General features: G+C 58.3%; 1 protein-coding gene across 7 annotated transcripts; it reads left to right on the forward strand.

Annotated features, from left to right (window-relative positions):
• Nucleotides 1-1207: 1207 nt before the first annotated feature.
• Nucleotides 1208-20131, forward strand: IMPDH1 (inosine monophosphate dehydrogenase 1). Of its 7 annotated transcripts, XM_032643417.1 has the most exons (16): nt 1213-1465; nt 5588-5686; nt 7788-7836; nt 10953-11054; nt 11198-11272; nt 11580-11786; nt 11938-12025; nt 12860-13059; nt 13706-13796; nt 14022-14117; nt 15102-15245; nt 15341-15485; nt 15788-15931; nt 16101-16184; nt 17158-17252; nt 17443-18276. In XM_032643417.1, exons 1-16 carry the CDS (start codon nt 1296-1298, stop codon nt 17541-17543), a joined length of 1890 nt encoding a protein of 629 aa, XP_032499308.1. In that variant the 5' UTR covers nt 1213-1295; the 3' UTR covers nt 17544-18276. The 7 variants fall into 7 exon arrangements, with proteins under 7 accessions (XP_032499312.1, XP_032499308.1, XP_032499311.1 ...); XM_032643421.1 differs by lacking the exon at nt 17158-17252 and having other exon boundaries at nt 1208-1465; nt 17443-18269; XM_032643420.1 differs by lacking the exons at nt 17158-17252; nt 17443-18276 and adding an exon at nt 19927-20131 and having other exon boundaries at nt 1214-1465.
• Nucleotides 20132-23115: the final 2984 nt, after the last annotated feature.

The following is a 23115-nucleotide window of genomic DNA, read 5'->3' on the forward strand; positions in this document are numbered from 1 at the left end:
AGTGGATTTATTTAGAGAGAAACACACTCCACAGACAGTGGGCCATCTCAGAAGGTGACAGTGGCCTCAATATATGACTTTTGAGGAAACACAAACATTCAGGCTGTAGCAAAAATAATTGTCTATAATGGCATTCACGTGTGGCTGAGCTGTTAGAAAAATTGTTTTGATCTCGAATCCGGGGAGTGGGTGTGTACATGTATAGGAAAAGGTACCAGGCAGGATAAAATCCAAGATCTTACCATTGCGTAAATTCAATTTCCTTTGTGAAATAGTTGCTGAAAAGTCTGATCCTTAACTCTGCCTCCTTAAAATGCATCTTAGTCCACAGTCGTTTAGTGTTTACCATTTGCTCCCTCAGATTGCCAGATTTTTGTGAAAAAATATATATATAGTATGAGAATTGTCAACTGTTTATTTTCTATCTATTCTGTCTCCTTAAAGAAATTGCCCGAGGGCAAGGACTCTTACTTGCCGACTCTGCTAGGTGCTCAATCACTGTTGCTAGTCATAACAATTATGAAAGAGGAAAAAGTATGCTTTCTAGTCAGTAGATGAAGAAGTTTGAGCACCTGTGTGCTCAACCCCACTCCCTGGTTATGGGGTACCCCAGGCAAGGGAAGAGAAGGCCCTTTTCCTTAAGAAGCCTGCAGTCTTATTTGTTCTTTCCTCACGTAGTGGCAGGTAAGGGCTAAGGAAAATCTGTTTTCCTCCTGTCTAAAGGAGTGTGTTGAGCAGGCAAAGGGGGCAGTAGGCAAAGGAAGATGGATAATCTCCCCGCCTATCTTGCCCTAGCAAGGTAGGTCTGCAGCTGGCCGGTAGGAGGTGATTCAAAGGACCGTGCCTTCGTTCGCAAGAGGCAGAGGCGCCCACACAAGACGCGAAGACAACTCTGGCCTCTGATAATACTCTGCGCTCTTTTCTGGTTTTCCTTAGAAGGGGCCAGGAGAAACTGGAAGGTCTGGACGGCGGGAAAGGGTGGAGGGCCTCTGCGGTTCCACTTCCGTCTCCCAGTATCCTGTGGCTGATCAGGGGATGGGAGAGACGGGCTGAATCTGGGCAGCCGCGTAGAGTGGCCGGTGGGAGAGCGTTGCCAGCGCGGAAAGCCCAGCGGACTCCCTCCCGCGAGCGACCAGGTCCCCGGCACTCGAGTCCCGCCCCCGGCACGCAGGCCCCGCCTCGGCGGCCCCGCCCCTTCCCCGGACCAGACTGGGCTGCGCTCACTCCCTAGCCCGGGCAGGGGAGCCTCTAGGCGGAGGGGCTCCGGCCCACCCGCCCTGAGCCGCGGCATCCGCATGGAGGAGCCGCGCGCTCCGCCAGCCGGGTCGGGGCCGCTTCCACCGCCGCTGCAGGGAGGCGGAGCCGCCGATGTTCCGGAGCCCGGAGCCCGGCAGCACCCGGGACACGAGACGGCGGCGCAGCGGTACAGCGCCCGCCTGCTGCAGGCCGGCTACGAGCCTGAGAGGTGACGCCCAGGGCAGAGCGCGCGGGGCGCATCCGGGGCGGGCGCGGCGGCTCTGGGAACCAGGCAGCGCTGCGGGGGAGGGGAAGAGTAGGTCCCACCACCCATGCCTTCTTACCGCCTCAAGCTCTCACTTCCTGAAACCGGGCTCAGACGCCCCGCACCCAGCTTTGGTTGGGGGATGCAGGCAGGCAGTGTGGAAAAGGTTCAGTGCTGTGTTGCACCGGGGAGCAGGTCGGAAGAACGATCCCTAAAATTTTAGTCCTGGATCTGACCTCAACTACACACCCGAGCCAAGTGGCTCCAACTCCTGGGGTTCAAACCGAGCCTATTGGAGTCCATGTCCAACTTTGCTTACTCCTCCTTAGCCGTTTCCTCCTAGAACTATCTTCAGAGTCTTCCTGGCAGGTGTAGGTGTCCAGATGGAGGGCCTCCTCGGAGTCGAGTGAGGACACCGTCCCCTCCTCACCATTCACTGAGGTCTGATGAGGTGGCCAGTGCAGCTCACCCCAGGGTCTCTCCTAAGATTCAAAACCCCCTCTGCCCTTACCCTGCTGGGGTCTGTTAGGGTCACTGGAGGAAGAGTGGAGGTGTTGATCTGGGCCCCCGGGGACTGACTGAAAAGGAGACAGTGGCTAATCTCTGGATTGTATCGCAGCTTGAAATGCAATCCCACTGTCCTTCCGGTCCAGAGGATTTGGACTTCTTTCCCTGTCCCATCTGTTGGTGCTCAGCAGCTTGGGGAGGTGACCTGGAAGCTGGGTTTGGGGGGGTGGGGTGGGCGGTGGTCTGGGGGAATTAGCCCTGCAGCTCTGCCCAGGGGTTGGCCTCTTATGTAAGAACTTTTAACGGCTTAAGGGGCTGCTGGGTGAAGGCTGGCCCCTCCTGCCCCCGCAGGCTGGCTCTCTAGAATTGACAGTGGTTCTGGCAACTGTATCCTTCCTCCCATCCTAGAAATCCAGCTACTGGGGCTCAGGGTCCAGGACAGTATAGAGAAGCTACAGGAGGTGAGAGAGTGTGCTGGGGCACACGGGACCTTGATGGAAGCAGTGCCTTGGTTGGAGAAGGTATTGCAAAAGTATCATTTCAGAACACCAGGAGCATCCCTTCTCCAGATTGTACTTCTGCACCTGTACTATCCCCACACCCCCACCAGACTCTGAAGAGTCTGTGAAAACCTGAGACCCAGCCAGGTGGTGTAATGAGATTCAAAACCTGCTGGCTAGACCTCCATCTGCCATCACTAGCTTAAAGCTGTGGGAAGAGGACAGGGTTCCATGAGAAGTCTAGGTCTGAGGCCAGAGTTATTGCTCTCTGGCTTGAACTTGGGCAAGCTCTGTCCCCTAACCCAGGTCAACAATGTTATTAGCACTCCCCCACCCCACCTCTCCCCTCAGAAGTGTTTTGAAATCTTGTCCCTTCAAATAGCCCCAGACTAGAAAGAGACCTCTGGGCTCCCTGCCTGGTTATGGGTGCCCCCCCCCCCCCGTCCTAAGGAAGGGGCTTGAAGGGGCTTGGGTCTGTTCTGTTCCGTTGCCCTCGCAGCTGCTAGGTGTGGAACCTCAGGGGACCAACAGCCCTTCCTCGAGCTGAGGAGGCCACTGGTTGCCTGGTGTCTCCTCCCCATGGAGGAAGCAGCGGGGGGGGGGGGGGGGGGGAGAAAATCAGGAAGAGGGAGGAGGAAAGCTGGGGGGGGGGATTAACAGTTTCTGGAAGAGGACAGCCTAACCCAGGGCTGAGCTCAGCAGCTTAGAGTAACGAGGAGCCCTGACACAGGTCAAAGCAGGAGGAGATGGGTGTGGGGCTGTGAGGTCTGTGGCCGCCAGGAAGAGGACTCTCCCCACAACTCAGCCTGGCAGCCTCCTGCTCTGGTTCTGAGTTCTACGCTGGGGCAGGTGTCATGCTAAGGCCAACTGAGATGGCAGGACCCAGCTGCTGTCCTGGGCCCCAGCCCTGGTGGAACCCTGAATAGTACCCTAGTTGCAGGAGATAGTGACCCAGGGCAGGTCCCTCAGAGACCCAGGGAGACCACAGGGGCAGCCCGTGTGCTGTGCCTGCAATGCTATCCTAGCCCCATCCTTCTATGGCTAGAAAGGTGCCCAGGACAGCCCTGAGTGGCCAGGTGCTTTCTGTGGCTGGTCTCACTGCTCTGCCTCCGGGTGGCCAGTAGGAGGTCCTAGTGCTGGTCCCCTCAGGATAACCCTCCTCCCCATATGGCTCAGGCCCTCCGGATGAGTCTGTGAGTGCTGAGGGATCAAGTACGTCCCAGGCATCCCTAGCAAGTTGGCCCCAATCCCCACTCAGCAAAGAACCCCAGCAGGCCCTCTCCCCCCTTCTCAACACCAGAGGGCCTCCAGAGGCCCCCATCAGGAGCCTCCTTGGGGCTCCCTGGGTGGAGAGGGAAGCTTGGGCGCCTGTGATTTTTCTGGTCCCCCACAGTAAGAAAGAGGGCACTGTGGACATCTGTGAGCCCCCTGCAGCACTCTCAGCCTCACAGGCCTCATCACCCCAGCTCTGTGGGAAGCCTCCCCTCCCCTCTGCACACAGATGGAACAGGCTGTGTTTTCCTGGCAGGGTCCCAGGGCATCACTGGGGGGGCTGGGCATCCCAGGGAGTTTCCCTTGGGCCTGGCTGCCACCACACTGGTGAGAGGTAAACAAACCCAGCCTCGAGGGCTGGGGATGGAAGGAGTACCACAGACAGCCACCTTGCCAGAGAGAGGACTGTGTCCCTGGCCCAGCTTTCCCTCACTTCACCAAGAAATGAGCCGTAGGGACCATAGGAGGACAGAGGGAGGAGAGCGAGGCATTTGGGCCTGGGGCAGAGGATGTGGGGGAGGGGTGGAAATCACTTTCTGGCTTTTGGTCAGGCAGTAGCGTTAGTAGTTCTGGTCACGCAAAGGGGGAGGGTCTGCCCGCTGACACCCCACCTCCTCCCATGTGAATCAACTTGCTACCTAATCTTACTACCTTACTACCTTCTTACTACCTTCATGTAGAAATCTGGGTCTTGCTGGGCCCAGGGCCACCAAATGTCTGCTTTGGGAAATTCTCAAAACTTCCCTAGCCTTTGCCCTAATTTATATGTATACATACTTGCCTAGGCCAGGCCTGTGATCCTCCCTCACCTTCCCACCACGCTACCCTCCCAAATAAAAGCAAACTTTCCCCTCTGGGGTTAAAACCTACGGTATCCACACTACTTTTTGATCTGGGGATGAGACAGGACGTAAGACTGAAGCATTGGATCAGGGGTAGTACCTGTCTCCAACCCCTCCTGAACTGTAGGTTTTGCATCTGTAAAGCAGGGGTGGGGTGGGACACCTAATAATTGGCAATTAATAGATTGTAGAGTAAATGTGATCATTTATGAAAAACTCCTGTAAACTGCAGAGGGCTCCAAGGCCACCCAAAGGTCAGGGATTGTCATTGTTAAGGGTACCTGACCCGTAGGACTGATGCCCGGTTGTGGGGAGCACGGACGGGTGCACTGCCCGGAGGGTACAACCTCAAACTGCTGCGTTGGGGAGCTGTCAGCCCAAACCAGTTCCTCAGGGCTCCAGGCCCTGGTTAAAGTCTGAGCCTTAGTCTTGGGAAAGGTAAACCATGTGAAAGGTAACCCTGGGGCTGGGGAGTAGGGCCAGGGGAGACTCAGGCCGGCGGGGTCGGACGGCTTGGGGTGGCCCAGGATGTTGGCGGGCCTGGGGGAGGCGCTGCGGGGAGCCTAGGAGGCGGGACGTGGGGCGGTGGAGGGGGCGTGTCCCGGCCTGGCTCAGCCCCCTCCTCCCGTTGGGTCCACACGTCCTCCCCCGCCCCGGTCCCGAGTGGCCGCTGTGCCACTGCAGGCGGTCCTGGGCGTGCGCGCGGCGGCGGCGGCTGGGCCGGGCTCCGCGGGGCTCTTTGTGCTGTTCCGGGCGGAGGAGGCAGCGGGCTCCCGGGGGAGGGGCGAGAGGGGAGGGCGGCGCCCTGGGCCCGCCCCGCCGCTGCCGCAGCCCCCGCCCCCGGCCCTCCCTGCCCGCGGCGGCAGCGTGGCCGTGGCGCGGCGTCAGCAGTAGCAGCAGCGGCAGCAGCGGTAGCGGGGTGGCCCGCGCGGGTGTTTATGTCGGGTCGCGGCGTCTTCTGGCAGCATGGCGGACTACCTGATCAGCGGCGGCACCGGTTACGTGCCCGAGGATGGGCTCACTGCGCAGCAGCTGTTCGCCAACGCCGACGGCCTCACCTACAAGTAAGCTCTGGGGGCCTCGGCCCTACCTGGGTGCGCTCACTAACGCGCCGTGATCCCCCCCCCCGCCCTTCCCGGCCCCGGCCCTGCACGTGCACAGCTCCCCCCTTGGTGACGCCCGCGTCCCCGGCCCGATTCGAGCGACTTGGGCGGGGGGCGGGGGGGGGGGAGGGCTGGGCAAGGGAAGGAAGGCGGCCCGCGCCGAGAGCAGACGGACGTGGCACAGCGACATCGCGGCCCTCGGTGCCATGCCCCGTTTCTGGCTAGATCCGGGTCCGGCCTGCCCGCTTCCTCCTCTCACGGGCATCTTGGCCGCATGGAGGGGCCTTGGGGCGTGTGGGAACGCGAGATGTGGGAGTAATGGAGACTTTTCCCAGACCTTGGTCCACGACACCCTCTCAACTCCCAGCGTCACCACGAGGGCAGAGGGGGCCCTGGAGCCCAGCTAAGGCAGCTGCTTGGGTGTTGCCCCCAGGAGATGCCCAGCTGGGCAGTTGGGATGGCTCTTTTTTTCCACCGTCCAGTCCAGCCGTCTTTCCACTTGTGCCCATGGCTGCCTACAAGTTAGTACTGGTGCCCCCCGGGCATGAGTATTCTTTGACTATCACCCACCCAAGCCCACCTCACCCAGGATTTTTGAGGAGGACAAGACCTATCCATTTGCCTCTGGCGTAACGTGCTTTTCCGTGGGCCCTGGGCCCGTTGTCCTGTTGGCTGCAGGCCTGGCACTAGCTCTTCTGTTGGCTGCAGGACTGTGATGCCAGGAAAGAGCATCAGGACCTGGGACTGGGGTGGAGTGAGGATGCTGGTGAACCAAGAGCATCCCTGCCCCGTCTCCTGCCAGTTCCTGCCTTTGCCTGTAAGCACTCCTGCTTGGCAGGCGGTTTCCCTGGACACCAGGATACCCAGTCACTCCTGAGGAGTGTCTCCTCTTCCTTGTCAGAGTAGCTGGGGTGTGGGCCAGGTGAGGGGTGTATATAATACCTAGAAAATGCCGAGAAGCCCAGACTCCAGCATTTCTTCCCTGCCTCTAAGTGAGCCACAGAGGCCTCTTCACTGTACAGAAGAAGGGCTGCCAAGGGACAGGGGCAGTGAAGATTCTTTATTTCTTTGGTGGTCTTTGATGAGAGGGGATAGAGTATCTATGATATAGTTTCTGTGGAGTCTCCTAGGGAAATTGTTCTAGGCCTTGGGGCAAATTAAAGACCCCACCCCTCCCGTCTACCCCGTAGCTTTTCCTTCCTGCCCTGGGGTGCCCGATGGCTTTGCTTAGTCTGGTTGGGGGTGTTCCTGAACACCATGTGGCATTTGCTTTTGGTTGTGTCTGTCTAGGCCCTGTGATTTCAGGGAAATTGAACCCGTCAGGGCTCCTGGGCAGTGACACTGTGCTTTGCCTTACCCATGCAGGCCTGCATTCCCTTTCCGCGCTAGTGTTGGCCACTGCCATGCTTTGGCTGGGCCCCCAGCGTCCTGGTCCTAACTATAAGGCCCCTTCCTCTCCTTTCCCATCCCAGGCCATGTCTGTTGGCTGCTCCCGTCCAACTGGGCAAACCTTTAGCAATGCCTGCTCTGTCAGAACATGCCCCGCACTCAGCCCCCTGGGGTCCCTCTGTGCTGTTCTGAACCGTGTGTGACTCAGCAGCCCTGGCACTGGGCCGTGCAGCTTGTCCTGTGCTGTGTGGTGTTCATGCCATGCTGCCCTACTAAACTGTTCTCAGGTATATTCTGTGTTTATTTATTGTCTCCCCCTCTCAAGATCGAGAAGTTTTCAAGGGCAGGCACCATATCTGCTGTGTGCAGCCTTATGGGTATGTCTAGGTTCCTAGACGAACTCTGAGCCCTGAAGGCAATGGACATTTGGGGCCCACTGCCTTGGTGGCGCCCTAGGACCACAGAGCTTACGCTGCCTTTGGCTCTAGCTCTCTGGGCTAAAGTCAACAAGATGCTAGCGAGGGGCGTGAGGGTGGTTCAGTCCTGACATGGCACGGGGCTCAGAGGCTCTGCCCATCTCCCCACCCCCATGCTGCTTCCCCTGGCGTGGCAGGCCCTGCCCTTTTCAGGGACCCCTCCTCACCCAGGAACAGTCACTTTCCTCTCTTCACAGCGATTTCCTGATTCTCCCAGGATTCATAGACTTCACAGCTGATGAGGTGGTGAGTACCTCTTCCACTGATGGGGTAGAGGGGCTGTGTATGTGGTGCCAGAGGCTGATCTCTTGCTCAAGGGCAGGGTGTGGGAGAGACTTTTTCTTTCTGCCTTTCTTCCTTCCTTTCTTCCTTTCTGTGTTGGGTCTTCATTGCTGTGCGTGCGGGCTTTCCCTAATCGCGGCAAGCAGGGGCTACTCTTCGTTGTGGTGCGTGGGCTTCTCATTGCGGTGGCTTCTCTTGTTGCAGAGCAGAAGCTCTAGGCGTGCGGGCTTCAGTAGTTGTGGCACGTGGGCTTGAGTTAGTTGTGGCTCGCAGGCTCTAGAGCGCAGGCTCAGTAGTTGTGGCGCACGGGTTTAGTTGCTCCGTGGCATGTAGGATCTTCCCGGACCGGGGCTTGAACCCGTGTCTCCTGCACTGGCAGGCAGATTCTTAACCACTGCGCCACCAGGGGAGCCCGACTTTTCTTTTTTTAAAAAGCTACACCTTGCCTCTTTTGCGGCTTGTGGGATCTTAGTTCCCCAACCAGGGATTGAACCCGGACCCTCAGCAGTGAGAGCGCAGAGTCCTAACCACTGGACCACCAGGGAATTCCCGGGAGAGACTTTTCTTGGGAATGTGGTGGATGTAACCTTCAGTGCTGTCAGAGAAACTGGCACAGTCAGTGGATTATGCCTAATGGGTTAGAGGCAGCTATGGGGATTTGGGGATATCCTGAGAGGTGGGCCTGGCCTGAGGCCAGAGGGCTCACTGACAGAGCCTGAGGTGAGGTTCAAAAAGGCCCAGAGAGGGGCTTCTCTGGTGGCGCAGTGGTTGGGGGTCCGCCTGCCGATGCAGGGGACGCAGGTTCGTGCCCTGGTCCGGGAGGATCCCACGTGCCGCAGAGCGGCTGGGTCCATGAGCCATGGCCGCTGAGCCTGCGCGTCCGGAGCCTGTGCTTTGCAACGGGAGAGGCCACAGCAGTGAGAGGCCCGCGTACCGGTTGTGGGGGGAAGGCCCAGGGAGGAGGTGGGCATGCACGTGGGTGTGGCTGCTTTATTACTTACTGGATTTTGTCTGAAGTGCTAAGCAAAGACATCATAGAAGCCAGTAAGATTATGGAGACTTTGGAAGAGGTAGACAGACTTGTTTGTGGATCCATGATATATAAGAACTGGCAAGAGGGTTTGAAGAAGTTAGATTGTGGGGCTTCCCCGGTGGCACAGTGGTTAAGAATCTGCCTGCCAATGCAGGGGACACAGATTCAAGCCCTGGTCCAGGAGGATCCCACATGCCACGGAGCAACTAAGCCCGTGCGCCACAACTACTGAGCCCGTGCACCACAACTACTGAGCCTGTGCACCACAACTACTGAGGCCCATGTGCCTAGATCCTGTGCTCTGCAACAAGAGAAGCCACCGCAATGAGAAGCCCACACACTGCAACAAAGAGCAGCCCCTGCTCACCACAACTAGAGAAAGCCTGTACACGGCAACGAAGACTCAACACAGCCAAAAATAAATAAAGAAAATTAAAAACATTAAAAAAAAGAAAAAGAGATGAGGTTTAAAAAAAAAAATAAGAAGTTAGGTTGTGGACAAATACAAGGAAACAGTGCCTCCCTTAACTGGAGGGGCTCAGCAATAAACCAGGTGAATGACCAATGTCCTTTACACAATTAACATATGACAAACCTACAGGAGCCCAGGGGCTAATACTGATGGGTGTAAGTCATTTCATGGAAAAGTTAGACTATTCTATCATAAATTAATACACATTAAAAAAAAGTTTTTCTGTTGCTGTTATCATTGATATGTATTCAGGTCTGATTCTCATGAAATGGCAGAGGGCCCGAGTGTCCCTGGATCACTTATACGTTGGGGAAGCTCATGTCCAGCCTGTGTAGCCAGTGCTGACCCAGACAGATTTTTCAGGGGGAAATGAGGACTATTCTGGATATATTCCCCTTGTGACAGCAACCAGGAAACCTTCTTGGTTTGGCTGTTCAGTTTCTGAGCACCCTGGCTTTGTGTCAGATCCTGGGCAGGGTGCAAGGAAGAGAGGGATGGGAGAAGCCCCCCTGGCCATCAAGGGTCTCCCTGTCCTATGGCCTATGTCAGGAGGCTGTGGCTCTTCTCCTGTGCTAGGATCAGAGAGGAAAAGGGGCAGTGTTCTAGACTGCAGGGCCAGGGTTCTCAGCCAGGGTCTGGGAATGGACCGCAGGGGCCTTTGTGTCTCCAAAAAATTATATAGCAAAGTCTGTGAGAGTTTTGAGGGCTAGGATCCACAGCTGTTGGCCTGAATCTCAGAGGAATCTGTGATCTGGCCTTGGCTGCCACTCACAGGCAAATGCTTCCTGAAAATCCTTGCAGTCCTGAGCTCTCCCTTGAGCTGCAGACCCTTAGTCACCTATTCCCCTGGATTGGATGTCTAATAGACTGCTTCCCACGCCTCCACATTCCTAGTGCCCAGCATCTCCCACCTGGACCTGTCAGCAGCCTCCCTGGTGGTCTCTCTGTTTCAGGCCTGGTCACCTAGAATCCCGTCTCCACATCGGAAGCCGAGTGACCTCTTTAAATCAGATCATGTCTCTCCTCCGCCTGAGGTCCTCCAGTGGATTCTCATCTCAAAATTGAATGCAAGCTCCTTTCAAGGCTGCATATCCTTGACCTGCCCCCTGCCTCTGAGCCCTCAGCTCCTGCCTCTTTCCCTTCCCTCCACTCTACTAGCTTTTTCTTTCTTAAACGCACCTCAGGGAGAATTGGAATCAGAGGCGGGGTTTCACACACAGCTCCCTCAGCCTGAAACAACAGTCCCTCTCTGGGGACTTTCACTTGATTAGTTTTCATCTGTCGCCTCCCAAGAAAGAGGTTTCCCTAATCCCCACATTCTTTCTCCAGTGGTCACTTTGCCTCGTTTGTTTCCTTTGGAGCCATCATCCCAACTGGAATCACCTTGTGCACGTTTTGTGTGTGTCATTTTTCCTTCCGAGTATAAGCTCTGGAAGAGGTAGCAGAGACCTCATGCACCTTGCTCACTGCTGTATGCCCAGGGCCTGGCCTGGTGCCAGGTACATATAGCAGCTCAGTAAATGTCTGTCGAATGAATGATAAAACTTTTCACATAGCCTGTGTCTCCATCTTCAGGACCTGACTTCAGCCCTGACTCGGAAGATCACGCTGAAGACGCCACTCATCTCCTCCCCCATGGACACTGTGACAGAGGCTGACATGGCCATCGCAATGGCTGTGAGTTGAGCACCCGGGTGGGGACCCCAGGGCCAAGAGGACCAAGTGGGGTGGGCGTCAGGAGGAATTGGAATCAGAGGCGGGGTTTGCAGAGTGAGGAGGGTTGGCCCCCTGGCTCTGACCATTCTTCCCTTCAACCCCAGCTGATGGGCGGTATCGGTTTCATTCACCACAACTGCACTCCAGAGTTCCAGGCCAACGAGGTGCGAAAGGTCAAGGCGAGTACCAGGCCCATCATGAGAAAGAAGATGCCCTCTGGCAGCCTCCGCCTCACAGGCCCTCCCAACCTCCCATTGCCAGCTCTGCGGGCCGGTGCGCTCCCTGGCTGGTGGCTGTGGGGTGTTGTCTGCCCTTCTCCACAGTGGGAGCGCAGGGCTCAGCCCTCGTTTCCCCACTGGCCTCTTGCCCCATGGCGGGCCCTGGCTCCCCTGTGGCACAGCCAGGAGACCCTCGGCCCCCTGTGGCCAGACTGTACACACCTCCAGCTCTCTTCCAGCCTTTTCCTTCCCCTGTCTCTGCCCGCAGAAGTTTGAACAGGGCTTCATCACGGACCCTGTGGTGCTGAGCCCCTCGCACACCGTGGGTGACGTGCTAGAGGCCAAGATCCGGCATGGCTTCTCTGGCATCCCCATCACTGAGACGGGCACCATGGGCAGCAAGCTGGTGGGCATCGTCACCTCCCGAGACATCGACTTCCTTGCCGAGAAGGACCACACCACCCTCCTCAGTGAGGTACCCGCGGGGCAGGGAGAGCGCGGCTGGGGCAGAGAGGACCGCACATCCCGGGGCCTCAGGCCGGTGCCTGTGACCAGGGACCAGAGGGAGGCCTGGCTCCCTTCTCTCTCACCTGCCAACCTGCAGGCAAATGTCCCTTGCCCCACAGGTGATGACACCGCGGAATGAGCTGGTGGTGGCGCCGGCGGGTGTGACATTGAAGGAGGCAAACGAGATCCTGCAGCGTAGCAAGAAAGGTACCAGGGAGGAGGCGGGAAATGCAAGACCCCCTCCCCCAGCCCGGCTCCCTGTACCCCAGAGCCCCCTGTTCCTTCACAGCCCTGCAGGTTGTCCCTGCAGCTAGGCTGGGCCTCAGGGAAGGTTTGAACGATGTCAGGCTGGAGCGTGACTTCTGAGGTCTTTTTCCTGGCTCAGGAAAGCCCATCCCTTATTTGGCATCTTCACAGTATATTTCCCAAAACGACTAGTCCTGTGAAACACTCATCATGAAAAAAGGGCTCCGTGTTCTTCTTACAAGTCTGGAAAATGCTGCTTTTCTGTATTCCCCATCTTGCATAAAGAATTGTACGTTACTTTATCAAAGGCTCTGAGAAGTCTTGTGGTTAAATTTATTTGACATTGAGGCTGTTGACATAATATTCATTAGGTCCCTGTGGGACCCACTGGGAAATGCTCCCCTGGCCCGTACTGGATTGTTTTCTGGGGTGGTGTTGGGCAGGACACACGTACGTCCCTGCAGGATAGCCTCGTGTTTGTGCCCTAGCTAGGAGTTTTTTGACCACTGTGGCCTGTGGCCCTTCAGGGGAAAGGCTGCCAGTGCTCGGGGGCTGCCCACTGAGCCTGGCCAGGCCACAGGGCAGGAAGAGCTCCAGGAACTGGGTTTCTTTGCTTCCTGTTCCTTGGGCAGAGAGCCAGGTCCCTAGGAGCGCTTCCTGGGTGGGTGCTGTCACCTAGTGGTTGGTTTGGGTACTGCAGTGGAATCTCTGGCCTGGTCCATTTTCATTCTCACTATCCCCCTACCCCACCCTCAGAAGCCTGCTCCTTCAATTCACCCCTGCGTTCCTTGTCAGGGAAGCTGCCCATTGTCAATGATCGAGATGAGTTAGTGGCTATCATTGCCCGCACTGACCTGAAGAAGAACCGGGACTACCCTCTGGCCTCCAAGGATTCCCACAAGCAGCTGCTGTGCGGGGCGGCCGTGGGCACCCGTGAGGATGACAAATACCGCCTGGACCTGCTCACCCAGGCGGGCGCCGACGTCATAGTGCTGGTACGGACACTGCCCTGGAGCAGGGGCTGCTCAGTAGAGTTGAGGCTTATGAAGACCAGGTTCACCTCTAATTAAGCCTGGGGTCAGAATTGAGAGGGTCGCTGGTACTCTGACAGCTCAGAACAAACTGGACCCCTCTGGGGCCCCTTCGCACTCATAACTTGGCCCCAGTAGTTACCACTCACATTCAGGGAGCACCTCCCACTTGCCAGGCGCTGCACTAAGGTGTTTATGCAGATGAAGTCAGTTAGTCCTCACAACAGCCCCCTGAGGTACAATCACCATGCCCACTTGTCAGGGGGGAAACTGAGGCTCAACAGGTTAAGTAATTCTGTTTGGTTCGTGAGTTGGTGGGAAGTGGATACGACCGCAGGCACCATCTCTTTGCTGTGAGAACCAGTCCATATTGTGGGTATGAAAAGGCTTTGTCTGCTGTGAGACTATATGTTAGGGGTGCTTAACCTTTGGGGGAAGGCAGGCCCCTTTGAGACTCGGCCGAGAACTGTCCATTGTCTTCCCAGAAAAAGACAAAGGTGTATTCTCGTATATCTTTGATACAGTTTCAGGATTTGTCCACTTAAGACCCCCTCCCTCAGTGAGGATTCTCCACCTCCAAGCCTAAGCTTTCCTGTCCCCCTTCTCACAGGACTCATCCCAAGGGAACTCTGTGTATCAGATCGCCATGGTGCACTACGTCAGGCAGAAGTACCCCCGCCTCCAGGTGATTGGGGGGAATGGTGAGTGCTGGCCCTTGCCCCTCACTGTGTAACCTTTCTCTGTCCTTTGGCATTCCCTGGTGATGGCATCGCTCTTGGCATGGAGGGGCAGGGAGCTGAATGAATGGGCTTTGGTCACAGTAGGTGAAGGGGAGGTGTAGACTGGGGTCCCAGGAAGCCCCCGGGCAGGGCAGGGGCAACCCATCCTCACACTGTTCCTCCCCTCCCACTCCCCCTCCCCGCCAGTGGTGACAGCAGCTCAGGCCAAGAACCTGATTGATGCTGGCGTGGACGGGCTACGTGTGGGCATGGGCTGCGGCTCCATCTGCATCACCCAAGAAGGTGGGTGTCAGTAGGAGAGTGAGTGACTGCCACTTAGAACGCCCCGGTCACCCTCCACAGGCCCTGGGGCCTCAGTCTTGCTCCACAGATGCACGCAGCATGCTCAGCCAGCCAGGCCCCTTTCTGGGATGGTGGGTTCAGGGGTGACCCAGGCTCAGACTCTGCCTGTCTAGCCCACTGACTTGGGGGGAGGCAGGTGTAAGATGAGGTTACCGTGAGTTTGGGGTGTGTGCCAGTCTGCTTCTCAGATTCTGGTCAAGGAAGTCCAGTCTGCAGGCCCAAGACTGGTGTATCTGGCCCCTTGGTCATGTCTGGTCATGTCTCCCAAATGCTGAATGACCCATTTGGTCTTCTCTGCCCAAAACATCTTCCCATTTTGGTCTCTAAGCCTCTGCTTTTAACTGTCTACCTTCGCATTAGCTGACCCCTAAGGTGAGATGTGGGCCTTCTCCACAAATTAACAAATGTTAATCGAGGACCTACTGTGTGTCAGGCGTTGTTCTAAACCTTGGGGTGCAATAAGAACAAAACAAACAAAGGTACCACCAGAGAAGTCTTCTTTTCTCCTTTATCCAGCCTTGCATCCATCCTTAGATAAGTGCTGGTTCCTTAGAATTCTCGCTTAGAAATGTAACACTTGAGGACCTTGGACAATTAAACTTAAAGAAATGCAAGCCAATATCCCAAAGGAGGCTGTGAGTACCTAACTCCAGTAACTTTGTAAGGGAGCTAGTACCTGGAGAGAGGTGAGGCCGAGGCCAGTACTGATGCTGCCGCCGGAGTCCCCGTAGTGCTCTTGTAGGTGGGGTGGTCCAGGTTCCTGGAGTGCGTTCACCTAGTGTTATTTGCCACTTATTTTTTTGCCACATTAACATCCAGCCCTGTCCCTTCTCCCAAGTGGAGGCAGGGCACAAGGAGAAAGGGGCCTGTACTGCACCTGGCTCCCCTTGCTCTTGACGCCTTTATCTTGTGTACTGTCCCCAGTGATGGCCTGTGGTCGGCCCCAGGGCACTGCCGTGTACAAGGTGGCTGAGTACGCCCGGCGCTTCGGGGTGCCAGTCATAGCCGATGGTGGCATCCAGACCGTGGGGCATGTGGTCAAGGCCCTGGCCCTTGGTGCCTCCACAGGTGAGGGGGCAGGTCTGCCGGGGATCGGGCAGGCCGGTGGAGGGGGCGGTGGGAGGGCCATGGGGCTAGAGGCGCTGACCCCCCGACCACTGCAGTGATGATGGGCTCCCTGCTCGCTGCCACCACGGAGGCCCCCGGCGAGTACTTCTTCTCGGATGGTGTGAGGCTCAAGAAGTACCGGGGCATGGGCTCGCTGGACGCCATGGAGAAGTGCAGCGGCAGCCAGAAACGCTACTTCAGGTGCTACTTGAGGCAGATCAGCTCCCAGCCCTTCAGGTCCACCCGAGCCTCTGACTGCCCAAGGTGGCACCCAGTCTCCATATTACAGTTCTGGAACCCCAGGCACAGGGTCCAAGTTGCAGACCTGGGGTGGTGCCGGGGCCACCTGACTCGGAATCCATGCTTATTTATGCTGTAGCCCAGGGAGTGGCGGCTTTGGGGGTCCTTCTGGGTGGTAGCCCCTCTGCTGGTACCCTTGAGAGGTGGGGTGGGGTCCCCTGAGCCATGGGTGGCGGGGCTCAGTCTTCCCGCCTTCCGTGCAGCGAGGGAGATAAGGTGAAGATCGCGCAGGGTGTCTCGGGCTCCATCCAGGACAAAGGCTCCATTCAGAAGTTCGTGCCCTACCTCATAGCGGGGATCCAGCATGGCTGCCAGGATATCGGTGCCCGTAGCCTGTCTGTCCTGCGGTGAGTGCTATGGCTAGAGGGGCAGCGGGTGGGGGGCATCAGGGAGGCTCCTGGCGCCCCCGTATTTCCCATTTCCTCTCTCTCTCTCTCTCTCTCTCTCTCTCTCTCTCTCTCTCTCTCTCTCCTCCACCCTTGGTGCCCCTGACCTGCACCACTTCCCTGCCTGCAGGTCCATGATGTACTCAGGAGAGCTCAAGTTTGAGAAGCGGACCATGTCAGCTCAGATCGAGGGTGGTGTCCACGGCCTGCACTCGTAAGTGTGGCAGCCTCCTTGCCCCAGCTGGCTGGCACTGGGTCAGGCAGGTGGGGCCGTGGTTCAGAGGCTGAGCCGAGGTCTCAGGGACCCCGAGGACCATCTGCACCAGGGATGGAGGCTGCTGCAGGATGACCCCCATCACCCTCTCCTACAGGGCCCAGCCCATCCTTGAACCCTGTCCTTTAGTCCCCACGCAGGCAGGCCCTCCCATCCCCTCGGGCATCTCCCCCGAGCCGGGCATGGGAGATGCGGCCTCCAGCCCCTCCTGGGCTCCCCAGCCCTTGCTTGCTCAGAAGCTTGGTGGCTGGTGGCAGGGGCTGGCGGTGCTGGGCTCTGGCTGGTGGCGGCACCAGGCAGGCAGGTGGAGGCTGGGGGCATGAGCCCTTGGCGGGGAGAAGGGCAGAGAGACAGATGCCAGGGCCGGCGCTGGGGCGACCGTGGGCGGGGGCAGTGCTAGTTGGCAGCAGTAGTTGCAGGCATGCGGCCCCGCCCTGGTCGAGAGGGCCTGTCCCCCCAGGCATAGGCGGGCATCTAACCTGTGTCTCTTTCTGCCCCATCCTCCCGTAGCTATACCTTTCTGCCGTGTAAGTAACCGCGCTGCCCGGGCCAGGCGTAGAGTAGAGCAGGGGCAGTCTGGGTGGGGCCTGGGCCGGGGCGGGGCGTTGGGTTGGGGGCGTGCTGGGGTGTAATCGTGGGACATGGGCCCTAGTACTAGCATCCTGCTGGGGGCAGCTGGCGGTGGCCCCTCCTCCGGAGGAACCAGCCCCTCCCGGGGTGCAGAGAGACGTCCCTGACCACAGGCCTGAGGCTGTCCTGTCTTGGACTGGACCCAGTGACCACAAGGGACCTAGGCCACAGTGCCTTCAGGGGTGGGGTGGAGACATGGGAAGCAGAGGCTCAGATTGGCCTGACCTTGCTCTGTGAGGATGGGCCGTGCCTTCCTGAGCTGTCTTTCCACCCCGGCACTGAGGACAGTCCACCAGCCGCGGCTGTGGCCAGAAGGAGCATGGCTGTCCCTGGGCCTGGCATGGTTCTTCCGGGAGCCTTGGCCTGAGGCGGACAGAGGCACGTGGCCTGCTTCTCATTCCCTCCCGCCCCCTGTGGCTGACAGGCAGAGGCTTCTGCAGCTCACTGCCTCTCCTGAGTCTGGGGGCCACCTGGCGGCCCAGGGCTGGCCTGGGCAAGGGGGTCTGGGGTGGTGAGGCCACCTTCCCGCATACCCACTCGCAGTTTCCCTCTTGCCTTGTGCCCACAGTTATGAGAAGCGGCTGTACTGAGGATGGTGGTGGAGGCCCAGGCGGCGGAGGGGTCATGCCCCAGGGTCCCCCTTTGGGTACAGCCTCCCTCCATAACTGAGTGGTCCACAGATTTGCACTACTGGTTCCCCAGCTCCTTTCCAGGGAGAGAGGAGGGGAGGCCCTGAGGGTCTGCGGCCCCTCCCTGGGCTTCCCCCGCAGAGTCAGGACTGCTCCCAGGCCGGGCTGCCCTGGGAGCCCCCCGGGTTCCCCCTTCTTCAGTCCCCCTGAGCCCAGCCAGCCTGGGCTCTCAGGCCCTGCGCCTGCCTCAGGTCTTTCTTGCTGCAGCCTGCTCCGGCCCGGCTCCCACCCCTGGGACACGTGGCCCCTCCTGGCTTCTGTAGGGCACCTCCCTCCCTAACCCCCATCCCAGAATTGGTGCTCTCCTGGCCCTGCCTCTGGCCCCTTCCTGGGCTGCTGCCCCCTCAGCCATGTGGCACTTCTGGGCTCCTGACCTAGGCCAGAGGGAGGTCTCTGCCCCCTACCCCTGGCCCTGGCCCCGGGGAGGAGGCTGCCCGTCGTTCCTGGCTCGCCCCCACCCCCAGGTCGACCATCCCTGCCCTCTCCTCTCAGCTGTGGACTATCCGGGCCCTGCTCCTCAGGCCACCCCGTCCCTGGCCCTGGGGAGGAGGCGGCCCGTCGTTCCTGACCCGCCCCCGTCCCCAGGTGGACCGTCCCCGCCCTCTCCTGTCAGCTGCAGTTGAAGGCTTTAAGTTTGCACACTTTGGGGTCACAGTTGCGTCATTGTATGTTAAATAATCTGAATAAATCAAGAGGTTTCAACGCCTCCGCCATCCTGTCTCTGTCCCTTGTCCACTGGACAGCGAGCCCCTCCCCTGGTGGTAAGCTGGAGCCCAGAGCCCCATCAGAGCCGGGCCACGGGGGGCGCCAGGCCGAGCCTCCCTGGGAAGGTGGTGGGAGTGCTGCGGCACTCCAGGGGGTGCTGGCGCAGGTGGGCCGCGTGGCGCGAGGTCCCCCAGGCCTGCGCCCACACCGGCTTGCCCAGCTGGCCAGCAGCTCCTGCAGGCAGGCCCTGTCGCAGAGGGGGTCGTCGTGGCTGTAGAAGACGAGCGTCGGGGGCCTCGCGGGCGGCTGCCAGAAAGCGCTCACCGCAGCCTCGTAATGCCGAAGGGTGCAGCCCGCGCGCAGGTGGAAGTAGAGCATGGCTGTGGCCCTGACCACCGGGCCCAGGGCCTGTGGTCTTATCAGCTGAGACACACCTGTGGGTACCAGGGAGAGGGGGCTAGTGCCCATTGTCATGTGCGGCTCAGGACCCGCCTTCTGGTGGGGACAGCACTGACACATGGGCTGCTGAGTATCCCTAGAGTTGGGGGTCCTGGGATGTTCACATTGCCTTCTCTGCCTCTGTTGTAGTTGGGCAGCGGGCACCCAGCTGTCCCACCAGGTACAGACACCATTCGGGGCAGAAGCAAGGAAGATGGCCTGGGAATGCTCTGGTGGCAGGAAGCAGAGGGGGCAGAAGGCCCTAGTTGTGGGTAGTGAAGAGCTGGAAACATCCCCATGACTGCCAGGGAGGGGCTCCCTCAGCCCACTCTTGGCATCCTGGGCCGGTAACTGCCCTCTCCCAGGCCCTTCCTAAAAGAGCCACGTGGCCTGGAGTCAGCCTCTCTCTGTGGCATTTTCCAGCTTTGTGGCATCTTCAGGGACAAGAAGGAAAGCGCTGGACTGTTGGGTGGGTTCAGAACTGGTTCAGCAATGGCTCCAGGAGTTGTTGCAAAGTGACTGGGTCATCGAGAGTCCCCAGAGGCCTTGTGCCCTGGAATCTGTGGCCTTGGTGAGCACCTAGGAGTCTGAGGTGACCCAGCTGGGTGGGAGAAGGATGTCTGGATACCAGGAGATTGTAAAAGATGAGAGCGGATGGACCAGAACGAGGCCATGTTTCATGGTTTGTCTTGCACACTGCTTTACAAAAACCATACAGGAAGCAATTTGACCAGCAATTGAGATGGAAAAGATCTAAGGATTTTTAGAGAAATTCCCAGTCACTCTGCATGAGTTTTCCTTTTGAACTAGATGTAGTTGGTCAGTTAGAGCTGAGGAACAGAATGGGTTACTTTGTAACAATGACCTTCCTGTTACTTGGTATGTTAGCATTAGTTTGGTCCTTCTAGAGGAAGTTAGAGCACCGTGGTCCTCAAATTGTGGTGGGTATCAGAATCACGTAGAGAGCTTAAAAACCCAGAGGCCCAGGCTCACCGAAATAGGATGGGGTCTGGGCCTCTGAATCATCACTCAGCACCAGGTGATTCTGATATTTACCAAAGTTCGAAAATCACTGTTTTAGAGGAAACCTGTGTGCATCCAATTACAGTTGGCCCTTGAACAACGTGGGGGTTAGGGGTGTTGACCTTCCACGCAGTTGAAAATCGCATATAACTTTATAGTTGGCTCTCCATAGCTGCATATCTGTTCCACATCTGCAGATTCAACCAGCCTCAGATCCTGTAGTGCTACAGTACGTATTTACTGAAAAAATCCCCATATAAGTGGACCTGCGCAACAGTTCAAACCCGTGTTGTTCAAGAGTCAGCTGTACCTGATTTCTGAGACTCTGCAAAGCATGTGTCCTAAGAAAATTTCAGAAGGCACGGCACCTACTTCATGGCCTCACTGTGGGGATTATGTGAGTGAGTATGGAAAGTTATAGGCGCTTAGTAAATTAGCCTTAATAGAGGCTGCAGATAAAGGCATGCCAGGCTGGACCCAGACAACACGATCACTCTGCGTTGTAAATTCAGCCACAGTGGGGGAGGCCCAGATGGGGCAAAACGACAGATGCTCCGGGTAGGAAGGCCACGTCGGGTGGACGGTCAGAGGAAACCCAGAGCCGCGTTTGGGACAGACGCAGATCACAGACCCCTTGGTTGGCAGAACTGCCTGTCCGCCCGGAGTCCAGCCTGGTTTGTGTGGCCCAGGTGCCCCCTCACCCTTGCCCCGCACACTCACCCAGCGCCATGCGGTCCAGGCTGTCGAAAATACGGCACCTCAGGCACTGGGCCACGCTTCTGTGGCGCCCCAGGTCCTGGCCCACGAGCAGGGGCATCTGTGCAGAGGTGTAGCCACCCAGGGACAGGGCGTGCATCACCAGTGGGCGGCTGGCCAGTGCCCCAGGCCCTCACAGCAGCGCCAGCACTCGGGCAGCTTGCCCCAGGCCCCGGTGCGCAGCTCAGCGTGCTCTCCACGGCCAGCACGGCGCAGCCGCAGGCCAGGTAGAGCTGCAGGTACTTGGCCTGGGCAGCGGGCTGCGCCCCCAGCCATAGCAGGAGCAGAAGCATGGGGCAGGGCCCCCGGGACCCTAGGGGGCCCGGCTTGCAGTACAGGTGGATGGAGCAGGGGAGTTGGGTCGCCGTCACATTGGTGGGGGGTAGCAGCGGGGCCGTGGCTGGTGCACCCTGGAGGACAGATGAAGAGTGGTGGTTGGCCCTCAACTCTGGCTCCACCTTTCCCCACACATCGCTCTCTCTGATGGCACGACTGGGTAGCTCAGGAGAGGTCGGAGTAGCCCTCTGAGGGCCCTTTAAGCGTCTGTGGTTCTAATGCCAATCAGGAACTGGTCAGCCAGCCCAGAGAGGAGGGGTCAGCACCCCAGCTGCGTGCAACTCAGCTGCCCTCAACCTTTCCCTCCACCCACTCCCCTCACACCCGGAAGTGCAGTCTGGAGAGGAGGCGGGACCAGCCCCGGGGGCTGGTGGGGAGGCATCGCCCCCCTCCACTCTTATGAAGAGCTTTTTGCTCCTTCAGGATCCCTCCAGGCTTGTAGGGCCACACATGCCCCAACTCCAGCATCTCTGGTCCCCCGCCCTGCTTTACCCACAGGCTGCCCCCCATCTGGAGGTTGAGGGGCCAGTTCTATCCACCCCAGTGCACCCCCAGCAGCCCTTCTGCCTGCAGCTGAGGGGAGTTTGGAGTAAGGGCATCTGGTCAGAGGGTAGTGCCAGGGTCAAAGGATGCAACTTCTCCCGGGCCCCTGCCCTACTACCCCCACTCGCCGTACCTGTCGTCCTCAGGGCAGTGCCCCTCACCTGCAGGGTTCGGACTCACCTGCATCAGCCTCCTCCTTTACCACCTGGCAGCTCAGCTCAGGAGGGAAGATGGGCGGGGTCAGGGAGACCTTGGTCCCCAGCCTGCCACTCCACGCCCTCTTAAGCCCATTGGCGACCTCAGCTTCTGGGCTGGGAGCCAGGATGTCTGGCTCCCAAGGCATCCACATCCCCAGCTCAGTTGAAGTCAGGGAGGAGGCATGTGGGTTGCAAGGTGCAGTATTACCCTGGGACGGGTAGACACCAGCCTTTCCCTCTCTGTGTGCCTCTGCCTGGGTTTCTCCACTTGTGATCCTAACCGGGGAAAGAGGAGCACCCCCCCAGGCACCCCAACAGCTTCCTGTCTCTTGACCCCACACGTCAGCTGCTCCACCTCACCCTTCACCTTTCAGGGCAGGATGACCTCAGGATGGCCAAGCACAGGGGCTGCCTCAGGCAGGAATCCAACCCAGGAGACCTTGTCTCTCTTAGCAGAGGGCTTTTTGCTTCTCCCTCTTCTGCCCCTCGCCCCCGGGAGTTCCCTCTGAGGCAGGATGATCTGAGGCTCCAAGGGGTTTGTCTGACATGCTGTCAAGGTAGGTAGGGAGGTTCTCCCCAGAGAAGAAAAGATAAGTCAGGACTAGGGCGTCAGGGGCTGAGCCGCTGGAAAGGAGGAGGGAGCCAGGAGGGGATGTTGCGTAAGGACCTGGCTGTGACCCTGCACGTCACTCTCCCACCCCCAATTTTAACCTCTTCCTCCCCACTGCTCCCTCTTGGTGGAAAGTGGACTAATGAGAAACGAAACGTGTGTCTGCACTGCGGAGTCCGAGCTTCAGGAAATCAATTAAGGGGAGGGACTTCCTTCGGACCCCACACTACCAGAGCCGTCCGGCGTCCTCGTCGTTCTCCGGGAAGGACGTGGCTCCCACTCCTCCCTGTGGTTCACAGTGCTTCCAACTCCTTTCCGTGCCTCTGGCCTCTGGGAAAATGTAGGGACAAACAGTAAGAAGGACCTTTTATGGTGGAGATGCTGTGAGGAGAAGAGGGGCGGGACAGAGAGTGTTCTCTGCTCGGGGATGCGGGACTCCCGGGTCTGGGTGCTTTAGGAGCAGTGCGGCACTGCATCCAGCAGGTGGCGCGAGAACCCAACGACCTGTGGGACCCCAGGGAACCCCGAGTTGGGTAGTTTCCTGGGCGACCGGCAGCCTTTCTGAAAGCCCTGCCCTTGGCAACCATTCCCTGGCTGCCCACGTCCATAGTAAAATTTGGCTTCTGAAGGACAGGATGGGGGTAAAATAATCTAATCTCTCAGAAAGGAGAGAGGCTGGCTGGGGGGTGGGGAAAGGAGTCTGAAAGACCCGCCATCTGCTGTCATTTATTACTAAGCAACAGCCACTGTGGTAGGTGCATCTTACCCTCAGCAACCCTATAAGGCAGTCACACCTATCCCTTTGCTATGGATGGGGAAAATGAGGCTCAGAGAGACAAAGTGTCCCACCCAGGTCACCAGCTGTTAAGAGGTACACCCGGTTAGGAAGCTGGGCCTGCCTGGATGTCCCCCTCCATTCCACTGCACCTCCTGGCGGGTGTGAA

Source organism: Phocoena sinus, chromosome 9, assembly GCF_008692025.1.
Source record: "Phocoena sinus isolate mPhoSin1 chromosome 9, mPhoSin1.pri, whole genome shotgun sequence".
NCBI classification, from domain to species: domain Eukaryota; kingdom Metazoa; phylum Chordata; class Mammalia; order Artiodactyla; family Phocoenidae; genus Phocoena; species Phocoena sinus.